Source organism: Erithacus rubecula, assembly GCF_903797595.1.
Source record: "Erithacus rubecula genome assembly, chromosome: 3".
NCBI classification, from domain to species: domain Eukaryota; kingdom Metazoa; phylum Chordata; class Aves; order Passeriformes; family Muscicapidae; genus Erithacus; species Erithacus rubecula.
Window position 1 is genome coordinate 121672952 of NC_136689.1, and position 26375 is coordinate 121699326.

A 26375-nucleotide genomic window follows, 5' to 3' on the forward strand; every position below is an offset into this window, starting at 1 on the left:
CATTTTTTAAATGATTTGACATCATAATACAACAGTACCAAGCATCCCACTCTGAACATTCACAATATTCGGGTTAACTATATGCAGACTTCAAACACACTCAATCTGCACAGCAATCTAGAAATATGCAGTATTAAATCTGTTTTATGATAAAGGTCAGAGGTTGCATTCAAGGCAGTTTTCCTGGTTTTCCATTATAAAATTTCTTCATGTATACAGTATGTTATGTTCCCACAATGTATTTAAATAATCAATAAACTTAGAGGAAAATATACTTTTTTTTCTTATTTTCTTCAGTGTTTTCTCTAAATGCTGTAATATTGAGTGACCATGGTTTCTTTTTCTAGTTTCATGTATGATAGATACTGATTTAAAATATGGAACTTCCAATTTGAATGTTCAGAATAGAGGTTATTATACCTTTTCATTCTGAGGAATGAACTGAGTTTTAACTGTGCAAAGTACTTAACTGGATTCTCTTCTTGCCTGAGTTGTTAGTCTGATCAAATGAAAAGTATGAATAGGTTAAAAAATAGTAACTGTTGGCTGTAAGACATGGCCTATATTTGACTGCTACCTAAATGATCTTCTTATACAATAAGTTTTCTCTACTTAAAGCTATGCACATTTTTGACATTTTTGTGACCTACTAAAGCTAAAAAAACTGAGTGCAGAGTTGGGACAATTTCATTCATTTCATTTCCATATAAGCAAATTGTTGTAAATATAGGAATCTGCTGGCAGATGGAACTTGCATGCAAATTATGAAAATCACATGCATTTCAGAGGACCGAGGCTAGATGAACACAAAGAGTGCTGAGTTTTTTTCTTCTTTTACCAAATATTTCCCAGAAATAATGTAGTTATTCCCATCAGAGATTTACCAGGGTGCATTTTGATTTGTGGCCTCAGATAAAAGAGCAAAGAAGCAAGAAAAGCTGTATTCCTAAAGTGATTTCTTTTCCTACTTTTTAATTCTCAGAACATAAGCCACTTTTCTCACTTCTTTCTTTGTACTGAATTTACAGGGAAAATTGTTCTGATAGAAACATATTGATTGCAGCAAAGACTTGTATGTTACCTGCCTTGCACACCTCACAGCGATATTTAACTGGTGAGAAATGTGCTCTAACTGACACCAAACAAAAGCAGAGCTGTTTTTCATTTTAAGAGTTTGCTCTCTACATGGCCTTGAATGTTCATTTCTTTGACAGTAGATAATGATTCATTCTCTTGCTTTGCAGTTTCTAGATGGCTAAGTACTTAAAAAGTCAATATTGAATTTCTAAGCAGAAATCCACATGTGATTACAGTAAAGCTCTGTAATCACAGCATTATATTAAGTGATGGATTGTTATATTTCACATCTATAAAAATAAGAAGTTTAAATTTTACTTTTGAGCAGTATTTTAAAATGTGCTATCTTGATTTTATTGACAATGTGTTTTAGATAGTTGGATTCTTCTGAGTAAGGATTCACCCAAAGCGAAAAATGAGAAGTGGATTATTGCTGGAAAATTCATCCAACGTCAGGGTAACTGTATGCTTAGAAACATAATTCTCTTTGTTCTTTGTTTAAGATATAAAGCCAAGTGATCCAACCATGACCGGCAAAACACAGACCAGCAACGTCACCAATAAGAACGACCCAAAGTCCATCAACTCCAGAGTCTTCATCGGTAACCTGAACACAGCTATTGTCAAAAAAGGTGACATCGAAGCAATCTTTGCCAAGTATGGTAAAATCGTGGGCTGCTCGGTGCACAAAGGGTACGCCTTTGTGCAGTACATGAGCGAGAGGCACGCCCGGGCTGCGGTGGCAGGAGAGAACGCCAGGATCATCGCAGGGCAGCCACTAGGTAAGGGCTTGTTAATACCAGCACAATGCTGCTTTCTCTTTCCTTTCTCTTTCCTTTCTCTTTGAAATATCATCTGATGCTTGGGATTGCAGGGCTAGTGAGTTTGTTTTGCCCATGTTCCATCTCAGCATATTTCCAGGGTTTTGGAGCGACTGAATTTTTAACATATGATACATTACCTAGGTATTACAAAATATTTACCTCTATTAACTGCTTACTTATTAAACAGTTCACTTCTGACCACTTTATACTTCTCTTTATAATTCCACTGTAGTGAACATGATCACTCTTGTGAGGAAAAAAATAACTATTTTTTCTTGTATTGTAGTTAGTAATTTTAGTGTAATATAATGAGGCTTGTCTAATAGATGAGGTTATCTTTCAAGTAATGAATCTTAAATAATACCCAGCCCAATGATGTCTCAGATGTTATACAGAAGAAAAGAATAGGTTTTATTTGCCCTTGAAATCGTACCAAAACAAACTGGAACTGTGTTATTAATTTAGATAAGTCTGTTATTAATTTAGAGAAGTCTATTATTAAAAAGTAAGTTTGCAGTTTTCCCACATAATACTGTGAACGTTGTTCATCTTAATTCCAAATAAACTAAAGGAAAAAGAGGTCATATTTTTGTCTTCTAGTGCTTTGTCATGAATGCTTAAGTAAAACTTAGTTGTTGCATAATGCATCTTTCACCTCCAAGTGCTATTTTTAATTATCAATATAGGCTGTCAATGATAAGCTCTCGAGTCCATTACTAGTCTTCCCTGTCATATACAGTATATACATATACAGTAGTAATGTGCAGTATAGCAAGATGTTTGGAAGGATTAAGAAGACTTTCACTAAACTTCTAAACTCTACTGTTCATGTCCAACCCCAAGTGTGTAATGATTATATCAGGAAAAGATGAAGGCAGCCAGTGTTTTGGCTGTAACAAGCCATAAAGAATGGATATGGCTCGTTCATTTTCAGTGTTCCAGGCTGTGAAAATCTGTTTTTCTGATTGTTTGTAGAGACTGAAGCATTTGTGTTAGATGGGTTGTTTTTTATCGCAGTCATTGAACAGTAATTTTAAGTTTTATAACTCCTACCATTTGGGTTCAAGAGAAAAACAAATAAAATAATTTCAGTTGTATTCAAGAGGAGACTGCATTCAAACTTCATTAGAAGGAATCACACAGATGAGTGAAATAAAAGAACTCAAGTGATAAAAGCAAGGCAGCAAAGTCAGTCTGCGGGATGGCATTATTAGAAGACGTTTCCTGGAGCGGTGTTCTCCAAGCAATAGGCCATGTAATGCCATCAGTGCATTATTTACAGCTTCTTGCACACTGGTCTGACCAGATTTTTTAAACTGTGTTTTCCTAAGGCAATAGATCTGTTATTACTATGATTACTGTTGCTAGGCTCTTTAAGTATTTCTTGTGGCATCTATAATATGCCAAGCATTTTGTGCAAGGAAATGCCCTTGCACTACTCTGTGTATTTTGCACTTTCTGTAGCAAGGAAATGAATTAGTTGCAATAGAAATTAAGTGACCAATAATTACTTGAATTATTTAAATATTTTAATAATAACAGAAATTGTTTATCGATTAAGTTTCAACTGTTTAATCTTAAAATACTTTGATTTTTCTACACACTCTCCTGATTGCATATTCATGCCTCAGTTCCTAATATATCAAGGAATGTAAAGAATAAGCAAGGTGAAATTTTCTTGTAGCTGTTCCTAATTTGCTCCTTTTTTATGTGAAATACAGTTGATGTCAGTATGGTTTGACAAAAAGAATGAATTTGCAAAAGTGGTACTTTTCGTTAAAGAAATTGTTTCTATGAATTCTTTTAATTGGCAGTAGACATTAACACTCACCACACATTAATGAGTAGATGACTGAGAAAATTTAATTTGAATTATCACCCAGAACATCTTATGCACAAATAATACATTATTGTGAAAATTCCAGATTAAAATTACTTTTTCCTCTGTCCTGAATGCTTTGCATTCTGAAATAAATAGAATTAATGAATTTATATCAACAGTCAAATTATGAAAAAGGACGAGAAAGCCCTGTTACAGAGATACAAATAAACTTGATTGACATAGCTGAATTTTCTTTTAAATTGAATTAGAATATATTAGCAATATGAGAGCTGGATAATAGCCAGTTATGGAAAGCTATTTGAACAAAGGAATATTTGCAAAAGATTATCCCATGGTATATGCCTGATACTACTATACATTCTAGTACTCAGTATCTCACAAAAGAAAGCATAACTTCATTCAGATTGCATTATTAATGTACATTAGCTCTTTCATGATAGAGTCAACTGAACCATTTACATTAGCTCCTGCCTTTTATGGACTAATACCATTCAAAATTTTGCAGCTTTATCCATGAGTCAGAAACCATTCACATGCGTGTATCTGAAATTAAAAATTGAACCTGTAAATAATTTTATCTTTTTGGAGTGCCACACAATTCAGCAGGCATCCTGTCTAAATGTTTCCTCTGAGGTGGAGTAACAAAATATTAGGCTCAGTAGGTATATAACAAAGCATTTTGTTTAGAAAACTCCTCAAATTAGATGTACAAATCTAAAACATAGGTATTGCCCTTTGCCATCTTCCTGTGGGTCATTATTATTGGCCTGTTAGTCTCATCCATCAAGTCTGAAGCTCCGACTGATGTGTTTAGTGGTCAGTGATATGCAAGGGTAGTACCATGGATACTGCAAATTGATGGGAGAGGATTTCATGAGCTGTGTGATTATTTTCAAGCTTTCTGTTTCATAAAGTGCAACACAGTTTAAAAAGCTGTGGGATAAAGATCATAAAAGAACACAAAAAATATGCTTGGGAAACTTATTGTTATTATTGTGAAGTTCAGTGTAGTTTCTTGAAGTAATATTATGTGTTCATGGGAATAGCATGTTTTCCTGCCCACAGAACAGAGACAGGTCAGTATAGGGCACAGGAGTCTGCTTCACAATGATTGTTTTGTAAATTGCTGCGGGCTGGAGCTGAGAAAATATTGAAGTTGGTCTAGGACAAAACTGCAAGTTATGTTCTTAGTTGTGGGAGCACACCCACATTATCTACTCTTCTCCAAAGTTTTTCACCCATTTAAGCACACTTGTGAGTTACAGATTATTTGTGCATATCCACTACCTTTCCAAAGAAGCAGGGTGAACAGGAGTTATTCTGAGGAAATAGTGCGTCTGTCTGTGTAATTTACCAAGGATGTACCATCTTTCTCTGGTGACAGAAGGAATAGACAACTGCTTGCTTGAAAATGAATGGTGCAATTCCCTCATTGCAGCTGCGGGCGGAGGAAATGAGCTGCAGCCCTTCTCAGAGGGAGGAGCCAAAGCCTGAAAACAGGATTCAAGATGCAACCTCACCAATGCCAAGTGCAACAGGATGATCGTTGCCCTTGTACTGCTGGCCACACTATTTCTGATACAGGCCATGGTACCATTTGGCCACTCAGACCCACTTCAGCTCAAGTTCAGCCCCTATTAACCAGCACAACCAGGTTCTTCTCCTCCAGGCAGATTTCCAGCCATTCTTTCCTCACTCTGTAGCTCTGCATAGGATTCTTGTGACCCAAGTGCAGGACCCAACACATAATCTTATTGAACCTCATCAATGGTTTTAGCCTATTAACCCAGTCTGTCCAGATCCCTCTGTAGTGCCTCCCACCTAACTTGGCGTTGTCTGTAAACCTATTGAGGGTGCGCTCCATCCCCTCACCCAAATAATAAATAAAGATTTTAAAATAAAGATATAACAGTTTCTGTCTGGAATTCTGGTGTAGCGATCACAGTAACCTCTAAATCATAATGACTCTTTGATTATTCTTGGTTTATAGTTAATAGCCTTTTGTTTTATAATACCTTAATTATTATGTCTAATTTTTCCTGTTTTCATTTACATTTTTACACCAGGATAATTCATTTAACTTCAGAATTTTTCATTGTTTGTGCCTGAGTATAAGCCAGGTCATCTCACAGGTATTTTATAAAAACAAGTTAAATTGTGTAAGGCTTGTACTTTTTTTGCTTTTTCATGGATGACACATGGAATTTCATTATGGGATCCTTAGGAAAATGAAAGATTACAGTACCCAGACTACAAGGGATGCTGTAGTTCTCCAACTGATGTCCCTTTTAACTAACAAATTAGTTCCTCTGTAGCTTGAATCCTGTTTTGTTGCTGCAAATGCTACTCACCTGTGTCTGCCTTCAGGTCTAAATTAGATGCAATCTCTGAATACCAAGTGAGTGCATATTGACACGTAGTCTAAGGCAAGATGCTGGTTACAGATATTTATTTTGGGACACATAATCTTTTGCAGATCCTTTTGAGAAGCACAAGAGCCCTGAAGGGTCTTTCTAAATTATAACTACCCAGTAGAAAATATCCAAGGAGAATAGCAGGTAATAAAAGGAGATTTTAGAGAGAATCAACATATACCTTTGCTGCCAATTGAACTGAGCTGTTTTATCTTTTGTTTCCCTTTCCTCTACTCAAAACATGTCTTTTCTTTTTTATGTTTGTAATGTCTAACAACACTGAGAGACTTACATGTGTATTTGCAGAACAAATACAGACTGAACCAATTTTTCACCTCAATCTGAGCTACAGAAAACAAATATTTTGTCATGAAAGTTTCTGTCTTAAAAGGAACATAGCTGTTTTAGTAAACTAATTTGTGAAAAGAAGCACTTTGGCTTTAAAAAATGACAGATTTACACAAATTTTCTGGATGACTAATCTTTACCTAAGCCAATGGTAGGCTAAGAAAAAGTCGAATCTGAATAAGTGGTTATTCCATTTCCAGTTTGTCATCAGTTCTCAGCCAGTAGTGTGGAAGTATACCAATCTTTTCTTTGTACAAACATAATTCATGATTTATTAGAGAAATCTTGGTATTCTTACCTGTTTTCCCACCTATGTCCTACTTATATAATGGCAGGATTTATCAGAAAACAATGTTATCTTGTTTTAAAGACTACAGTGATTGAAAAGATTTCTAATTTTGCTCCTGAAAAATCCATAAATTTTGAGTTTGGGTTCAAAACATTCCAGACAAGGCCAATGATTATCTTAGAGAAACCCCAGAGACTGAACTGATATAATTAAAAAGTGAGAATATGTTTTGATATTTTAATGCATATTTTAATGAAATATTAAAAATAGAATAATTGTGTACACATAATGATTAATTATATATTAAAATTGTATTTTAAGTCATATAGGATAAAGAGATTGAATATTGCATTTTCACACTCTTAGACCAGAAAGGGAAATGCACTTCATAGTAAACTCTTTGGTCTGTTGTAACTTCTGCAGGCTCACATTCTGATATATTGTACTTTTATACCATGGGAGAGAACTATGTAATCTGAGAACTGTAACTCAGTAATACATGGGTAATTTTCTAACCAAGTGAGACTTGGAAAGCACAGTATTTAAGTTCTGATATAAGGATGACTTTAGCCATTACTTTATAGTATATGATTGTCAACACTTGAATGCTGTACTTCAAAGCATATTGTATTCTTCTGGTAAAAAAAAATTCACATTTTAATGAATAGTGCTTAAGCAAAAGCAAAATCATGCTTGTGAAATGCTATATAAGGAACCATTATTGTGTAAGTTTGAAAATAAAAAAGTTTAATAAGCAAATACTTTAATCAGTAGAAAAGTATTATCCTATAAAACTTGTGAGATGTCATGAGTGTTGATCTATTGTGGAGAGGACTTTTGCATTTGCTGAACTCCTATAATTATTTGTTGATTATTTCAACAAGTGATACCAATCTCTTTTTGTCAACATCCAGGCCAGGTTTTGAGGGGGTTTATTTGATCCATTATTCTTTTATGCTGAACTAAACATAAAGATAAAACAAAAAGACGAAGTAGTTTTCTTCCAAAATCAAACAAACAGAAGCAAAACCCACAAGGCTATTGTATTTGTAGCAAGGTGAATATAATGCCTAATTTCAAAGCAACTTAGAATGAAACTAGAGGTATCAACCCAGGCTTGCACTGTCTTTAGTCTTTTCTACTCAATTCCATCTTATTCAATGTCTTCACCACCAAGCCCTCAGGCACACACATATTGTTACAGAACATCCGAAAAATCATTAATTATCCTCCTACCACTTAGTTCAGGAGAGCTAAATTTTACCCACTAGAACTGACTCTTTTATTCCATTTCAACCTGTTCCTATATTTGGGAACCACTGTAACCCTGTTCCAGCCTGCTCTGTGCAGGAACAGGGATTCTGTCCAAAGCTATCTCATAGGTCTCAGCCTTTTTGCTGCCTACCCAAACCCTTGTGGTCTTGGTGAAGCCTGTGCAGCAGCAGACATGAGTGTCAAGTCTCACTGGAGATGACTTTCAATGCAACAATCATTGCTTATACAATTTTCTAATAGTAGATAATTTTCATATGTCCCTTACTGTTGCACATTTTGGTGTCTCCCAATACTTTATACCTTCTATTGTTGCAGTAAGATCGTGCAGCCATAGCAGCAGATTATAAACCAGTGTTTTCATACTCTTGAATACAAAAGCATGATTAAATCTTATTGTCACTCCACAGTCCTGTTTCTTGTGCATTTCTGTAATCAATATTTCCTCATCCTATAGTCACATTGACATGAGCTATTCCATGTACTATCCATGCATGTAAAGGAACTCATATAAAGGTAGGAAGAAAAGGTGATTTTTGGCAATTCTCACTCAGCTGTTCAGGGCAGGGCACCTTTGCACAATTGATGTATGCTTCTTCCACAAGAGCAAGCTGAATACTTCATCAGGAAAGAAAATCCATATTTTAATAGAATGAGCTATTTCCTTGGACTGAGAATACCTGGAACGAGTGAGTTTTACACCCCATATTTCACAAAAGTTTCTCTCTTAGTGGGACTTTGTCAATTCCAAGTGAAACTACAATTTAAATCTATTTTTTATGTTCAAAAAAGCACATATCAAGAAAAGAGTTTAGTTATGAGGTGAACTTATGGGGATGAAGTTTTCCTTATTGGTTGCTTGGTGTCTCTTTCAGTGAAATTCTTTATATTATCATAAAGTGAAATTTTGCAAAGTTCTTCCTGGAACAAGGTTTTGTACTTTGAGCAGACTGATGTCAGCTCATGCAAATGTTAAGTATGCCCTCCATCATAGTGCCAAAAATAATGACCTGGTTGCTTGCTATCAACAGATGTTATTGAAAGAAAACCTTTCCTTCAAGGCTGCTTAGAAATGCATATAAAGATACATTTAATCTTCTGCAGGGCCAGCTCGTCTTTCAAATTCTAGACAAGGTGTCATTATGGGAACTTTCTAGGTCCTTCTCTGCTGTTTGACATGTCTGCATATGGCACAGGGTTCATCTGCATGAAATGTTACTTTTTTCATTTCATCCTTGGGTTTCATAAACATTCTAACTCTTCTTGGAAGATGGATCTGATATATCTTCAGTAATTTTGCAAGAGCTTTTCAAGATATTTGGATTACGTTCTCTCAAAGATCTCTGTACTAAGCCTTTATTATGTGCATATCTTGATGAGACTTTTTTGTTGTTTGTTGGTGGTTTTTAGCAAACCATATCCAACAGGTCCTTCTGGATTTGACCTTAATGCTGTTTTATTTCTCTTGCAGGTCGGTAAGTAGTTGCAAAGTGTTTTCCTTTGTGGAAGACAGAAATCTGTACCTTCTCTTAAATAAATTTGCTTTGATTAGTGACTGCTGGGATCACTAAAACTGTATAGCTATTCTATAATGTTAAATTCTGAACTGAATTTATCGCTGCTGTGATAAAAATGTTGTTATGATCAGTTCTCTCATAATATTTATTTCCATTTCTCATGTGGAATGCACTGTACAAAAACAAGAACTATCTCTAGGATGCTCTGCAATTTTTGGTATACTAGGAGATCCTGTAGTCTATGGCTTCACTTTCTTGCTTGATCTAGCTTAATTTAATTTGATAGACTATTTTCCATGTACTTGGCTCTTTCACTTCAAATAGAATCTCATAAAAAATGAGTCTGATATTTTCTTCTTGATTATTTGACAATACTTCACTATTTCACTTGTACTGACGTAAGAGTTGCTAACGTCTTGTCACCTGTTTTTTTTTATGTGTTCCTGCCATATATACTTGTTTTCTCATCCTTTTGTTAAAGCATTTCATTGGCAACCCTGTTCCAAAAGATATATGGAGAAATTCACTTCTGCTACAGGCTGTGTGGGAAGGGCAGAGAAGCAGAAGGTTTCTCAGCTAAATCTGATAGGCCAATATTTATCTTTATAATCTTCAATTTTAGGTATCGGGGTTTTTAATAGGTATTCAGCACTGAATGGTGACAGGACAGAATAATGCTATTTTAGTGTACTGCAGAATCTGGGTAAGACCCAGCCCTATTATTTGTCTTTGGACTATAATTTTTAAAGCCATGAAATAAATTTGCCTCTCAAAATATTACTCAGCTGTTTAGAGGGGAAAGTATAGCAAATATTTCTCCTGCCAGAATACTGATGTAGCATAAAAAGTTCTTTTCCTAATCATAGTCTAAATTCATGGAAGCTGGTCTTCAGCATGATGAACTTTTAGGATCACTCTTCCTGGTTTTTTCCCTTCTTAACAGCAAGCTCAGCTGAAATGCAAGTGTTCTTTTTCTGTTTAGCTTAAATGAGACAAGAAATGCTTTGAGGGCACATTTGCTGTCTCAGGTTTGATTTCATGTCTTAAGCCTACTTGCATTTCACACCTAAGAAAAATACAGCAGAGGAAATCTTTTTCTTTCTCAGGTTTCACACTTAATCCTGCAATTCTTTCAACAGCAGACAGCCTCATCAGCAAAACTGTGTAAGTCATATATATTGGGGAAAAAACCCGAACTCAGTTGCTTATAATTTATTAAGAATTGTTTTTCAGTCCATCATACTGGCAAGGTAAAATTCACAGGTGAAAAAAAAAAGGAAATTTGACAAATTAGATGCTCTTATTCTATACTTCTTCTCCCTTCTCTAGAAGAAATGTTGGTATTAATGAGCTCCATCAAAAGCTTATGAAGTTTCACGTAAAAGTAATTTTCTAGGTATTTTAATGACTCAGAACTGAACACTATTCATATCCTTGATAGTTATACCCCTTTAAGTGACTACAGTACCTCCTAAAAAATTAATGGAAAATGAATTGGAGGTTTTTTTCATGGCAACACTTGTAATTTCAAAAGGCTAACTGAAAAATAATTAGTTTGGGTTTTAGTTTACCTTAGAGAATACCACTTATTACTTAAAAAAGGATAATGTATCTTAAAGAATACATTCTCTCTGTTCAAACTCAGTATGGAATTTCTAATTTGACATACATGTAAGTTCAAATATGTGAGTGCCTCAGCTTTTTCCCACTAAATGATAGCAGTCAGGTGGCTAAAAGCTGTGGATATACACTAGCTTGTCCCCAAAGTACAATCATTTCCACAACTAAGGACTAAAGGTGGACAGGAGTTGCTTGAAAATCTTTGCTGCCATGAGTAAGATTTTTTTTTTTTTTTTTTTTTTTCAAGTGTGGAAAGGTGTGCTTAAAGAGCAACTGTTTTTCTTTGTGGCAGTCTTAGTATTTTAATACCTTTTTCTTTTATTCATCTCTGTTGCTTGTTTACCTAGTCTCCTTAATGTGTGCAGTGACTTGATGTTGTCCAAACACTTTTATTATGAGAAAACTCTTTTGTACACAATGTTAAAATCTCATAAAAAAACAGTATATCCAATTGACTGCTGTGGTAATTTGTTGTAGACATCTGTCCCACCTATTCTACTGTTAGCAGTTAAATGTCAAATTGTAATCCTCCTGTGCTTTGTTTCACTCCACTCCTAATGTTTCACAGACATGAAAAAGAACAGAATGTAATGAGTTTGAAGTGTGGAATAAACTTTCAGATCTTGAAATAAATAGAGGAAGTGTATAATATCCTCTAGTTCTACAACTGTAAGGTTTCTGGACTCCATGAAACCTGTCTATTTAATTAGTGTTTCATGTGAGGAAAACAATATTTTACTGAAAATAGCAAGTGTAAAATAAAGAGTAGATAACAAAAAAATAGGCACTAGATAATGGGAAAATCTGTGCTTGGGAAAATCTGAAGTCATTTCGAGCTCTATTATTATTCAACATCTTCAATTTCAAAAACACACTTAAAAATAGCTGTTTTTAATGATTTCTTATGGTAAACATTGTCCCTTGATTTGATACAGTCACAGTTTTTGGGAAATTGTACAATAATTTGTGCTGGGAGAGACCTCTTCTAGCCCCACCTACTCAAAGCAAGGCTCACTCAGAGCAGTGAACAGTCCAAAAGGTTTGTCAGCCACTTTTCAGTCCAGCCATGCAGCCCATACTTCCAGTCTTGGCTGTGAGGGTGCCACAGGACATTGTGTGAAAGACCTTGCTAAAGGTGAAGGGCACTTAAACTCCTCTTCCCCCACCCACTAAGTTATTCATCCCATCACAGAAAGCTCCCTGGGCTGGTCACATTTTCCTCACTAAATGCACTGACAGCTCCTCATTTCTTGTGCTTCATGAGTCTGGACACAGCTCCGAGCATGATTTGCTTGTAGTGTTCCAGTTTGTTTTGTTGGGGTTGTCCACCTTCAGTACTGAAGTTAATCCTGACCACAGAAGCAGCCTTTACATCCATGTTGGTCAGCAACAGATTCACTGTCCTGCTCCAAGCTGCACAGATCATACACACAGAGTTCCCAAAAAGCTTGAGAACATGATTTGCTTTTTCTTATATTCTTTTTTTCCCCACCTCAACCTCTTCCAAGTTCTGCCCTTTTACCACATTATTTCCTCTTAAAATATTCTACTGCTGTATTCCCCTAGCTTATTTTCCTAGTTTTGTTAACCTTAAAAAAATATTTAGTATTTACAAGAGCTTGTCCCAGAAATGTCTCTCTTATTCATGATTTCTGTCAGGCCACAACGGCCTTATTTTTTTTAAATGTGTAGTGTTTTGCTAGGCTCAAGCTGCTACATTTTGTGATGTCAGAGGCTGGGATTAATCATCTGCATGCAAACACTAATATTTTCAATAGGGTGAGATAACACTGATTATGCCTGTAATTCCCCAGAGCTTCTTTCTTGTCTTTGAAGATGGGTGTGACATTTGCCTTTTTCCAGTCATCAGGGAGCTCTCCTGATTTCTCCAGTCATTCAAAGGTGATAGAGAGCAACTTCACAATAATATTAACCAGCTCTTTTACTGTCCCTGGATGCATTATGTCAAGTCTCATATTTGTTTTAATACTAAGAATTTGTATTTCAGTATATCATTATCAAAGCTTGACATTCAAAGAAAAGCAAATACCATGTTAATTCTTAACAAAATCAGTAAATTTCTTGGCAGTCTGTTTTTTCCACAAAAGGAATATTGCTTTTTTATTTTTTTACCCAGTATTAGTAACAGGATTGTAAATTTCGATCAGAATTCAAAAGGTTCTTGTTTGTAAATGCAGGTTATAATTACTCCAGCAGCTGATCTGGATGGCATCCATCAAGGTGGTGTTCTCCTTCAAAAAAATATGTATGAAAGGAGTAATGCAGTGGTGCTCTGAAAATCTGTGCAAACTTACAGGCTCTGGTATATTGAAACCTTATGAAACTGGGCTATGGGATAATAGGATGTTAAGTTTATGCACTAGTAAAAAATTTGGACTACAAGAAATTAAACAACATTATATTGCAACAAGAATCACTGGTTAGAGAACTAGATAGATTTGGAAAGAAATGAGTATTTATGTAAGGTGAAAGATTTATTTTATTTAGTTGGAAATCCCTTATCTTATAAAGCCAAATTATTTATCTTGATTTGAACAATTAAGAGGATATTTTAAACAGGTGGAGTTTTAGTAATTCAGAACTATAAGAAAAGGGTTTTTGACTTCTTTTTTCTTGGTGGGCTTTTTGTTTATTCCTTGGAGTTTTGTTTTGTTTAGTTTTTCCTAATTTACTGCAGTGCATGTGATAAAATTTATGTCCTAGGGTTGCACAGTCACTCCTAATTGATATATTTAGAATGAAAATTGCTATTTGCCTCTGTGTAACTTTGAAAATCAAGTTTGGTGCTAAATGAACTGTCTGCAGTCCTAGCAATTCTGATTGGCAAAGTTTGAAAAGTTCTAGTTATTACTTGACTTACAGGAATGATGTTTGATAACTATGTAAATAAGATGAGCTCCATGTCTTAGGCAAATTCTTAAAGTAGCAGAGCTAATAAAATTCTGTTGGGTTGTTTTGGGATATTTTTACCTGGTGGGGACAAAAAACAACAACAAAAAAGCAAATAAATAAACAAACAAAAAACCCCACAAAACCAAAACAAACAAACAAACAAAGCCATAAACACAAAGCTCCACTATTTTTACTTTATCTCAAACTTAATGGAGCCATTATTTTAAGAATTATTTAAAAAATTATATTAGCAAAATCTAAACCATGAAATTTAATGTAATTTTCCTAGCTAATCCCTGAACATGCATGGATACCTCAAAGTGAACTATGATGAGGCTTCAACCATTCTGACCTCAGTTAAAAGTAAATTCTAATAAAGTTTTCAAGAGTGTGAAAACTGAGTTAATGGAAACACTTCCATGCTAACACTCCTGTGAAACACAGGACAGTTTTGTGGGTAAGAAGGTGGTTGTTTTCTAGTGATTTTTTGTTTCTAGGATTTATTTTGTTTCTTGACCAGTCTTTGTTGAAAACTTTAAGGGAACATTTAAATGTAAATGATCAAACCACAGCAAGATAAAATCAACACTCATACTAGCATTACAGCATCTGGGAAAGCAGTTGTGAATTTTTACAGCCTGATTTTAGAGGTCTTTATTTTCTGTTAATTGGCACTTATGGCTGTTTTATTTGTATCCTCGTCTTACATTTTGGTTTTGATGTATTTAAATTCACAGGAAGACAAGGAAGAAAAGGCAGAAAAACCCTGAATTTTTTTGGATGTAAAAAAGGTGGAGTTTTTTTGGTCTAGGGTACAATATGAGGCACCAATTTCAATCTAATGTAATGTAACTTCAAATATATTTTGGTCCTAAACAAAGACTTTGTGTATTAAAAAAAATACAAAAAAGACACTAACTCCATTAGGAGTATTGACCAGAACATAATGGGCAGTAGTAACATACCAGCTTTACCACAAAATTCTGCTTCCTTTTTCTACCAATAATAGAAAAGAAATACATTAATAGAAGAAAAGCTTCTATTGTTCCAATTATATTAATATTTCTCTTTTTCCTTTGGTCTTCATCCTGAAACTCTTGGTTATTACTAACATTTACCCCATTTAGAAAGAGTAAGTTATTTTTTCCTTACACTGATGTGAGTCATTGTCATACAGTCAGTCATATTTTGACCCTTTCAGTAAAATTCCTCTATTTCTAGTTTTTATTTACATCTCCCAGAAAAATCAACTTTCTCCTTTTTCATATAGCAAGTGTCTGTTTAACCAACAGCTCTTGCTGCCTTGCTACTCGTTCCTCAGAGATTTTTCCTTCAGGCTCTAATGGGAAATTTTAGTAATTCTGTGCACTTTCAGTTCCCAGAGAGAGACCAGCATCCTGGTAGGGATGGAGGTGCAGAACTGCATGGTAATACCAGGTGTAACAAAAGCTCTAATACAGAAACCCCTTGCATGTTTTGGCAAGGGACCAAAAAGATTGGGAGTTCGTTTTTGACTTCCTTACTTGAAGCAAGCTCCCCTATTAAATCAAATTTTCCTGGAGTGACATTGTCACAAGTACTATCATTTTACAAAAAAAAAAAAAAAAAAAAAAAAAAAAAAAAAGTGATTTGTTCAATAGTGTTCAGACAGCATGACTAAAATGCAAAAACTACTGGACAGAAATGTCTCATAAAAAGCTGAACCACAGAAGTTTATCTCACCATTGATTCATATTTAGTTTATTGGAACAGAGCAGAGAACAGGAGCATGAAATATTATAATTTCACGTAATTTCATGTCTTCTCTCTCTGAAATTGTGTGCTGCCTTGATAGCAGTGCCTGAAAGAGAAACAGGTTCAGGGTCTGGCTGGCTGTCCCAGGCACTCACAGATTTAACCCTAGTCTCAGGAGCATGTCATTAATCTTCCAAGGGTTAAGCATTCTCCCTCTCCTGGTCCATGTGTTCCATGAATTCTGTGAAAGGGCATTCCAGGGATAGCAACTCACAGGGAAAGTAATCTTTTATTTTTAGTGGTTATGTAAAATTGCCAGTAGACTTCCAAGCCATCTGTTTAAAATTCTGATGGTATGCAGTATATCTAGAGTGAGATACTTTGACAGTGAACTGCATCATCACTGTGTACATCATATATTTGTTCCAGTGAAAGTTCATTAGTATTCACAGGGATCCTCTGACTCTGTGATACTACCAGAAAATGTCAAATTGTTCTTAGAATTTATAAGAAGGTATAAAATTCATGAGCTGAGACAATGAAAATCCCAAAGAATTGATGGCGACCATATATTGTACTCATTTTGGCATATGATTTTTTATGTCTACAGAAATGAAGGCTAGTCACCTAACCTTTCATCAAGTCAGCATTTTCTGAAATACAAAGACATGAAAAATGCTTACTAATGATTGCTTGGCACCCATCCTAATATATCTAGAATGAGAACAGATAGAAAAAAATACAGCAAGTTCAATAGTATGACATCCCAATTTCAGTTTATCCTTCAATAAAACTTCCTTTATTCTACATGCCATTATGCTCTTGAATCTTGATAAGAAAAGAATCTCCTGGTGTTCTTCAATAACCTAGAAATTTACCTTGGACTGTTTTTTAATAAAATAGAAATATTAATGAGAAAGGGTAACAAATCTGTGTAAAAAGACAGAAAATAGATATTTCAGTGAGGCATCTTGTGCTTAATTTGGACTCAAACCAAATGTCTATCTATTACAAAATGTAATTTTCTAATTTAAAAACCTGTTGCATAAGAAATCAGTATTGATAGATAAAGAAAAACCAATTATGGAACAAATATGCTCTGGTTGCTTGGGTACAAATGGTCACAAGCTGCTCTTGCTTAATATGCATGCTGCTTATAATGCCCAGTTGGATAAACCTTGAATGTAGATAGAACAAGCTCTATTTGGAGAAATCTAAAGTAGGCAAGAAGAAATATGAACAGGAAAGATTAAAATATTTTAATTTTTACCCCCCCCCCAAAAAAAATTAAGAAAAAAAAAAAAAGAGAAATAATCATGAAAAAAGTATGGTCTATTTAAAAATAGATCTTAAAAGTCATAATCTAAAAAAAAAATGAAGGTAATTAATAAATAGAAAATATAGAAAAAATGGAATTATATTAGATTTATAAGTAATTTAAATATAAAGAGCAAAGAGATTTTTTTTAAAAGGTTTCAATGCTTTTCTGGGATGAGATGTTTGTTTTAGTTTCAAGACAGATAAATCTGTAAGGATTTTTTCTCCTGTATTTGGAAGTTCATCCAGATCACAGAATGATGATGACATGGTATCCATTCCAGAAATCATTACAGAGCTAAAAGATAAACTATCTTTAAATACTTAAAATTCATTTTATTCCCAGAATTTTCGAAGAACTAGCAGGGCTGTTCTCTAGGGAGGTTCTCAGCTGCTAACATTTGAAGACTTATCTTCAGCAAGTCTTGAACTGGAGTAAGAGTTTCAGAAAGGTAGAATTTTTACAGGGAGAAGTTGTTCAATTTGTATAATTTAAAAAGAAAACAATATCAAAGTGGTTTACTTATTTATTAACTACATAGAATTAATTGGAACTCATGACTCATATCTATAACAAGAAGGACCAACAATATCTGGAAGGGTCACCATCCTGCTGCCCTGCTCCCCTCCTCTCCTGCTTACTGCAAATCTGTTTCATCTGCATTTCTGTTTAGCTGACTTTTTTTTTCCAAGTGTCTTCTGGTAATTCTGGCAATTACTCTTAATTTGGTAAATGGTTGTTTTCCTCTTTACATACATTAGCTTCTTGTAAATGCCATCTCAGGCACTTCAGACTTCCCACTCAACCACATCTTTACACTCACTCCTCTCTTGGCTGCTGGTGTTATCCTGGCCTATTTGAAAGGCTGGAACCTGTGAACACACCCATTAAAAAAAAAAGAACAATTAAAAAAAATAACACTATATAAATAATTAAAACTGGTAAAAGGGCCAAGCTGTGGGACAAGAGTCCTGTTGTAATTATCTTAAATTGTAGGAAAAAATAATGAAATTGCTGGTGCGGGACTTGAATTATCAAGAACTAACATGGGGATAACATTACTAATGTCAGTGTGACTTCACAGAAAATAGGGTTTGAGAAATTAAATATGTATTGTCTTTTATAATTTAACACCATATAATAAGGCTGAACTGATGGAACATAGTTCTGCAAGGCATTTGATTCATTCCGAGTGGAAATTTGATTAGGAAACAGTCTTATGACATAGTTATGGTACATGCCAAATGGATTAAATAGTAGTCTCAAAAGACTGGTAAATGGGAAGTAATCATGCAGCAGGTGTGTGACTTTTGTGTAGTCCCTGGTAGAATAAGGTTTTTAATCATACTTTTACCCGGTTGAAAATACAGCAAAAACCACTGAAAAATTCTGTAGATGGCACAAAGATGCCGGAACTGACAAATGCAGAATAAAAGAGGACATCGATATCAAAATAGAAAACAAAAACCAAAATAGGAGTCAAAATGTGACTCCTCTTGTGATAACATCTAGCACATTGATAATCAGCTCTTCAGCATGGGAGAAAAAAGTGTAACAAAATCTGAAGGCTGGAAGCTTAAGTGAGAAAAAGCAAACCTCAAAATAGAGAATATTTTTTACAGTGAGTCCATTAGGAATAGTGTACCAAAAGTTTCAGTTGCAATTTCTAAAGTAAACTTTGGATGTCATCATAAAGGATGTGTTCTAGTTCTGCCCAGACTTAATTCAAGGAAATTCTGGTCTGTTATAACAAACCAGAAATTTTTTCTGAAGCAGCTGCAGAAAATTCCAAAGACAGATGTGCAGATTCTTGAATAAATACAATAAATCAAGAAAAATATAAAGCTTCTGAATTTTATTTAGATTTATAAGATTTTTATTATGTCTGCTATTAGTAATAAATGTATAAAAATTACACAAATGATCTGGTTTTGTCAGTACCTTTGGAAATTTTATTAACATTATCCACCAAATTACGAACATGCTTTAATTTGGCCAACAGAAAGAAGCAGGTTTTTTCAATGACATATCCAACTAAACAAAGGAGAGAGGGAAAGGGACTTAAAAGCATTCTAAACAATAGAATTTTTTAGATGTATTTCTTACAAAGTAGTCTTTATTTAGATATTAACAAAACTGGTAATAATCTGTAAGAATAAAATAAAAACCTGTAAGTCAGTATTATTTTATCTTTCTGTGCTACAGAAGCAAAAGATTTCCCAGTCAGGTCCAGAATTTCTTTTTTATTGCAATCTACTTTTTAATTCCAGAGAAGCAGAGCTGTATTTTCACCCACTTTTCTGACCATCACAGACATAATGTTATTTGCCCTTAAGAAAAGAAAGACAACATAATAATGCTATTAGCTCAATACCATCCTAATGTCTTAAGTGTTTTTTTTTGTCTTAGAATGAAATTAACACTGGTGCAAAGGTCTGTAATCAAATTTGTTTGGAGAAAGTGCACTGTTCCTGCTGGAATCAGTGCCTCCTGAAACTTCGATTAGTGATCTCATTCATCTTCTGTAGCAGATATGTTCTACTTTCCACTAGCACCTCAAATGCTGATCACACATCCACCACATTTTTTCCTCAGAGAAATCTTGTGAAATTTAGCGCAGAATATGTCAACACTTCTCAAATTCCTTCCTCAAATTATTAATCCTTGCTGGTTCTTTATTTTGTGTCCGGGCTAACACCAATTCAGAAAAGATTAAGATTTTACTGCACTCGTATTTCAGATCCTCATTTCAGTAGTTGCAACCAGGATTCTTTCTCTTATATCAGGGTGTAGCAATTACCATCCTCTCACACTACCCTGAAATGCTGCTCCCCTCATGGGCATTGTACAATTTCTCTTCCAAAGTAACTCATCTTTCCAGATATGAGCTTGGCTGCTCAGAGGTCTTAAAATAATTTGAAAGGTTTCATTTCTGTACTTTTTACAGTTACTTATGTAGCCCAATATATGTTTATAAAAGCATATATGGAAAATTAGGTGCTTTTGTATGTATCTAAATAAAATGTATTTTTAATATTAAATTTTAAAAACAGTATAATATTTGAAAATATATAATTTTTACCATCTTCACCCAATTCTAGCTGCAGAGGGAATTTGTTTTACAATGCAGACACATCTCTAGCAATATCTTATGGCACAAAAAAAACCCAGTAGATTTTTAATTTGCATAACATTGCACATATTTGCATAAAATATTGCCCAGTGGTACTAAGAGCACCAGTTTCTCCCTAAGCCCCAATTAATTAATCTATGTCCCTCCAGACTTAAAACAATTCATTATGCATTCTTAGTATAGAAACAGCAATTAATTATATCCTTCCTAGCCCCACATCAATCATTATGTGCCCTCCAGACAGCTTTGCACCTCTCCTAGCCCCACAGCTGGCTGGAAACACACCCTCCTCTTTTTCCATAAATGAAGAGGCATTCTACAATTTTGCTAGTCAGCAGAGAGCTCTAGGAGCTCCCTGTCCTTCTTGTAGTCTGTCAAGGTCTGATGTTTTAGGACTGGTAGGGTAAAACCTCAGCAGCCACACCACTGTATATCTAAGGACTGGAAGAGGAGTGCAACCCATTTTCTGTCCCCTTTCCTTTTTTCCCCATCCATTTTTATGAACTGAATAGGAATGCTTGTCTATCACTGCAGCCACACTTGGGAGCAAGAACTGCAGTCAGCCTGAAACGATCCAACCATATAAAACACTATCCAGACATTGGTTAACTGTAGGGAATGAAAATTTTAAAGGGAAGTATGAGTAGCTGGAGAAAATGCAGAATGTAGGTAGTACCTGAAGAAAAATGGTGGATAAAGAACTATTTTGTATCAACCTCTTTACAGAATTGACTTGTATATTTGTTTATTGTTTTCTTAATATTCATGGTCTGTGTGAAACTGCACCCTTTGCTCTTGGGATGAAGAGATAAATAATGTCACATGTTTATCTGAGCGTTCTTGGATTAGAATAAAATTTTAGCTAACAATGTTACTCAAGGGTAGAGGTGAGAAAAGGTGAGGTTTCAAAAAAGATTTTTCTTTTTCCCTTTACTTTCAGTACAAACGTGAATTTCATGGTTGCAGGAAAGGGGTAGGAGGGAATAAAAACTCTGCCTTCCTTCCCAAGACCTCCCTTGGCTGAGTAAGGTCAATACACCAAGGAAGGAGCACTCTGACCTGACTGATGAAATTAAACCTTTCTTCTCTCTTTCTTTTTTACTGTAACTTCTAGAATAACTTTAAATCCTTCTCCATGGTATCTGTTACTTGTATGGCATTTCCAGGCCCCATTAGGTGCACTGCACATCATCCTTCAGTTCTGTTCATTAAATTTAAAATGTGCATGCCATAAAATAACTGGATTTTAAGTTTGCAAGGGGAATATACTTTCTTTTTCTCTTCAACACTCTTTATATGTTGAATATTTATACCCATTTGTGTTTGTTCTGACATAAGAAGTATAGGCCTGCCAAAGGTCCCAATGTGACTATAAACTCAAGCTCTAAAAAAGTAGCTTAGCTAAGTTTTTTCATTAACTGCTACCTCTCAGAACTGCTGTTCTTCTGTCCTTATGCCCCCAGGGCTGAATCAGCACCTTCAACACATCCCTCTGCCCCTCACTGAGAGATGGGCTCCAAAGAAGCACAGCAGGAACAGAGAAGTGTTTGGCCATGACATTTACAGACAGGACAGGTCATGGAGTTATTTTTAAAGAGCAATGAAAATATGTGTTGAATGCTATAGCCAAGACAATTTGGTGGGAAGGGGAGAGAACAGACATTTTTCTACCTTAACTGGATAATCTGCCTCATTTTTATCTCTTTACTTCTCACACACTGTCATAAAAACAGAGACCTGAAATGTATTTATGTTCAGCTCCACTGATGCTGTGCAATCAGGAAGTTACATTGTAAATCTGCAGACTTCACAGGAAATTGATTGCTTATTTTATTTTTCAGAAAATATAATTTTATTTTCTTCTTATTCATCAAGTACTGTTTCAGGAGCTGCTACTAGAGAGAATTCTTGAAAGCTGCAGTAATTCTGTAGATTCTATTTCCCTTTTCCTCATCTGTGCAGTCCACTCCAGCATCAGTGATGGTCCTTCCTTTAAGAGGGAAAAATAAGTCATAACTATCCTTGACTCCCAAAAATATAAACAGATTTTTTATTTCTCTTAAGCTTCCCTTCAGAAGGCTTATTTCACTTATATGTGCTAAATTTCTGTAGATTACATCTTTCCCAGTGAACAGTATTTAAACCTTGGCTTGTTCAGCATGTGGCTTCTAGATCATATCTAGTCCATGAATCTAAAATAAGTGACTATTTTTGATAGTGTAGGAAACTACAGAATAACACAGTTAGGTGAAGAGGCCTATTTTTTGTCATATAAGCTGGGAGCAGAGGAGGTCTTGCTGGCTTCTGGAGGCTGTCCTGAAACCAGTACTGTGTGTGGGAAACCAGACATGGCTCACAAGGAGGACAATATGACAAAATGTGGGGAGATGCTGGAAATTCATAACTGAAAATTGGTCCCTTCCCTCCTGTGGTGACATATTGGAAAAACTGGAGTGAAGTCAGCAGGAAAAAAGCATCTGAGACCTCCTGGGAGGTGAAGAATAGGTGACAGCTGTGTGGCTGGAGCAGGGGAGTGAGGTGTGTGAGCTGAGATGGATGAGCATTCATGCTTGGATAAAAGTGGAGCAAAGAAAAATGGTAAATTGGGAACCTGAGCACTAAGAAAGAGATGTGAATGCACTTGGGAAAAACGTTCACGGATCTGACACCTTGGTTTCTTTCCAGAATGGAATAAAACAAGGCCATCCTCAAGGAAGCTGTGAGGTTGCATGGATCACTGGAAGGTGACTGCAAAAGGAACCAGAGGATATTTCTGAAAACATGGCATGAAACAGCAAATGTTCAATCTGTGATGAAAATTAGGGTGATATAATCTTGAAATTGCGTTCTTTAGAAAAGATAACTGAACAGCTGGCAGGCACTAACTACATCTCAATGGTGTTGTTATCTGCCCTTCCTTGCTGAGTTTCAGGCAATTGAGAGGATCCAGGACAAGAGACATAAAGCTGAATGATGATAGGTAACACTTAAAACTTTTAAGTCTAGGAATACTTTTGTCTCAAAGAGATATTAAAGTTTCAGGACTTTCCCATGACTCATCCAAACACATTTTGTCATAATAAAACACAGTAACTTCTTCCAAAATTCAGCTTTCAGAGCTGGACACTTGTCTCCCCTCTTTATTCTTTATAAAAAGTCCAGAGATATAGCTGAATGAGAGTACTACCAAAGGTATATGGCAAATGTCTCTTGTTCCTGCCCCCAGTATTTCTCTCAAGTTGCACTAAATAGTCCTTTTCCTTAGTTGAAGGTCCTAAAAAAGATCAGGGAGTGGGTGAAGATGAAGTTTTTAAAAGTTGAAGAGAAGGTTGATGTGGGCAAAAAGGAAAACTTTTAAAAATTTATAACCTTGAAATTTTATTCTCTACTGAACACGTCTGTGCTTAAATGATAGGGACATTTGGCAGACTTGCTATTATACAGAACTTCAGCTGCTTTTGAGAGTTACTGCTGTTTTTGGACACTAAAGTAGGCAAGGATCCAAAAAGAACTTATTTCCCACTAAGCTTGGAAGGTGCTCTACCTTGTCATATCAGATTTAAACTCGTCCACAGTGATGCACACCTCAGTGACCTGCAGGTATGATTACATGCAGCACCTATGAATGAAATCACTATGCAAAAATAAGTGTTCTAGCTAGTCCAGAGTTCACAAAGATCACATCACAGTGGGGCTGTGCTCTCTGTGCATGTTCCTCACAAAGAGAGGAAGATTTGTCCTCATCAGGGCCTTCTTTAGCATCATATCCTCCTTTTTAAGTGACTGCATCCTTCTGAGAATATTAAGGTTCACTGAAGCAACAGGATGATTTATTCAAGAGGCATATATATATATTTAGTAAGTGGGTGTTTCAAAGACTGTCTGAGAAGACTACTTGGAGAGCTGATCTAGTTAGCAGTGGTTCTTCTACAGAGCAGTATTCAAATATCACATCTTGGTCAGAATATTCCATGGAGTCACAGTGTCATAAGATTATTGTGACAACATTTAGTCCAACTTCCCTGATCGAGAATTCCTTTAAAATAATTTATTTTTAGGAATTTTGTGTTATTTAAAAAAAAATTAATAATAAATTAGACAATGCTTATAATATACTAAAGATAGATAAATATATAAGTAAATAAGTTAAAGCAAGACCATCTACTTAGCCTGTCAAATTTAACCAGTTACACAGTGCATTACCATGACATTCAGGCTGGATGCTTTAATCTGCTCATATTTTATTTTTGTTTCTCCTTTTATGATAGTTGTTACTTGTTTTACTTGCTACCTTTGCTTCAGATTATCACCTTAGTAGTATTTGCTCTTGTCAAGTTTGCTGTTGCTGTTTTCCCTACCTGCTCAAAGCATTGTCAAGACAGAATTTGACAGCATGAGTACAAAAAGTCCAACACATCTGGGAACATTCAGATTTATACATAAACCCTGCAAGCTGCATTCTGCCTAAAAGGCAAAATTGCTGAATCATTTGGGTTTTTTGTAGGACCATCTGTGAAACACAAGTAAAGGTGGGCTGATGCATCCCACATGCATCAGACCCATCCATTACATATGCTCTCTCCTAGGAATAAATGTGGTGCAGCTGAACTTGCAGACGCCTGATAGAATAAGTGTGGATCTCATGGAACTTTTAATTTGATGATAAGATTCCACTTAAATAAGCATAAGATTGGATAGGGTTGATGATTTATTATTTTCGTACTGTAAGTACACAGTGATGGAATTTTTTTCTTAAGCCTAACATAAATTTTTACTTCTTACTTTTTTCATTTATTTGCTTTTGTAGCAGGTGCAACAAGTATGGTTTAATGATGGTATTTATTATTTGTATGCAATTATGTTTAAAAATCTACTGCAAAAGTTATAATTGCCTGTATTCCTTAATTAATTAGGAATAATGAGTGGAATTTATCCCATTATTATCAGCAAGCAAGGTTTTTTTCTTTCAATGAATCATGAAAAAACTCTATCAGGAAGATTGCAAACTTATTTTTCTGGTGCTTGAAATTTTTCAGTAGCCCATGTAAGAGAGTCGCCTGAGATTTTGAACGTCTTATCACTTATCTCTATAATAATACACCAATGCAGTCACTTCAGTAGTTCTTTTAAAGGTGGAAAATAATGTAGATAATTAAATTCATTTAATACATTTTCTGGATGTTTCAAACATCTGAACCACTGCTGCTGAGTAAAGAATAGTTCAAATTTTCTGTCAAAATGAATCAATTCCTGTTGTTATTAGAAATGCCAACTACAGGAATTAAAGTAAAAGTCTGTAACATTATTTGACTAGTAAATAATTTCAACTAAAAAAAACACATAAAATCTGCTACTTGTTCTAGAAAATTAATTTTCTCTTTCAAAGTACATCAAGAGCTGATGCTTGCTAATGTTAATTATCTACATCTTAGTACATGTGTTTTCTTAAAATAAGATTTCTTTAATAGAAGGCATCTCTGGGTTACAAAACTCATTCACATGAGGATCTTTTTCCTTTTATGCCTACAGAATGCTTTAGATTTAACAAGTCATTCTCATCAGCAAAATCACATTTGACTTCAGGGAGTTCAAGAGTACACTTTATTACACCAAAGACTCTCAGGTATCATGTCACTTTACCATACAAATGAAAAAATGATAAATGGTTGAATTCCTTTTGCACATCTTCATGGCTTTTCTTCTTTGGAGTAGCTCTATGACCCAGCTCTTTATACCAGCAGTAAGGATGGCCACACACAAACCCCTGTACACCTTGAAACTTCCCTGAGCCATGTCTGGAGCCCAGAGCTCAGCCTCTGTGCACAGCCTTGTCCCTGATCATAAACTATTGAGTTGAGGTAATTTGTGGGATGCTTTTGCAGTTAAATAGAAAAAATTAACTGTTGAAAGGTATTTGGTCATGATTAGACAAAAATTAGTGTAATTAGATCATCCATAAGGGTTAAAATTAATATTTTCCAAAGTAGCTCTGGGTGAAATCTTTTAATGCACCTGAACTGCCAGCTGTTCCATTTGACTGCATTTGATTAAGATCTTTACTTAGATAGAACTA

The 26375-nt window shown here is 35.1% G+C and overlaps 1 protein-coding gene across 6 annotated transcripts in view; it reads left to right on the forward strand.

The window, feature by feature from the left end:
* Window positions 1–26375, forward strand: part of RALYL (RALY RNA binding protein like) — a 365270-nt gene that overhangs the window by 184183 nt on the left and 154712 nt on the right. For all 6 annotated transcript variants that reach the window (XM_079300393.1, XM_079300391.1, XM_079300397.1 and 3 more), the window contains one exon: window positions 1581–1859. In XM_079300393.1, coding sequence (XP_079156519.1) covers window positions 1604–1859 — 256 coding nt within the window. In that variant the 5' untranslated portion in view covers window positions 1581–1603. The remainder of the gene's footprint in view (window positions 1–1580; window positions 1860–26375) is intronic.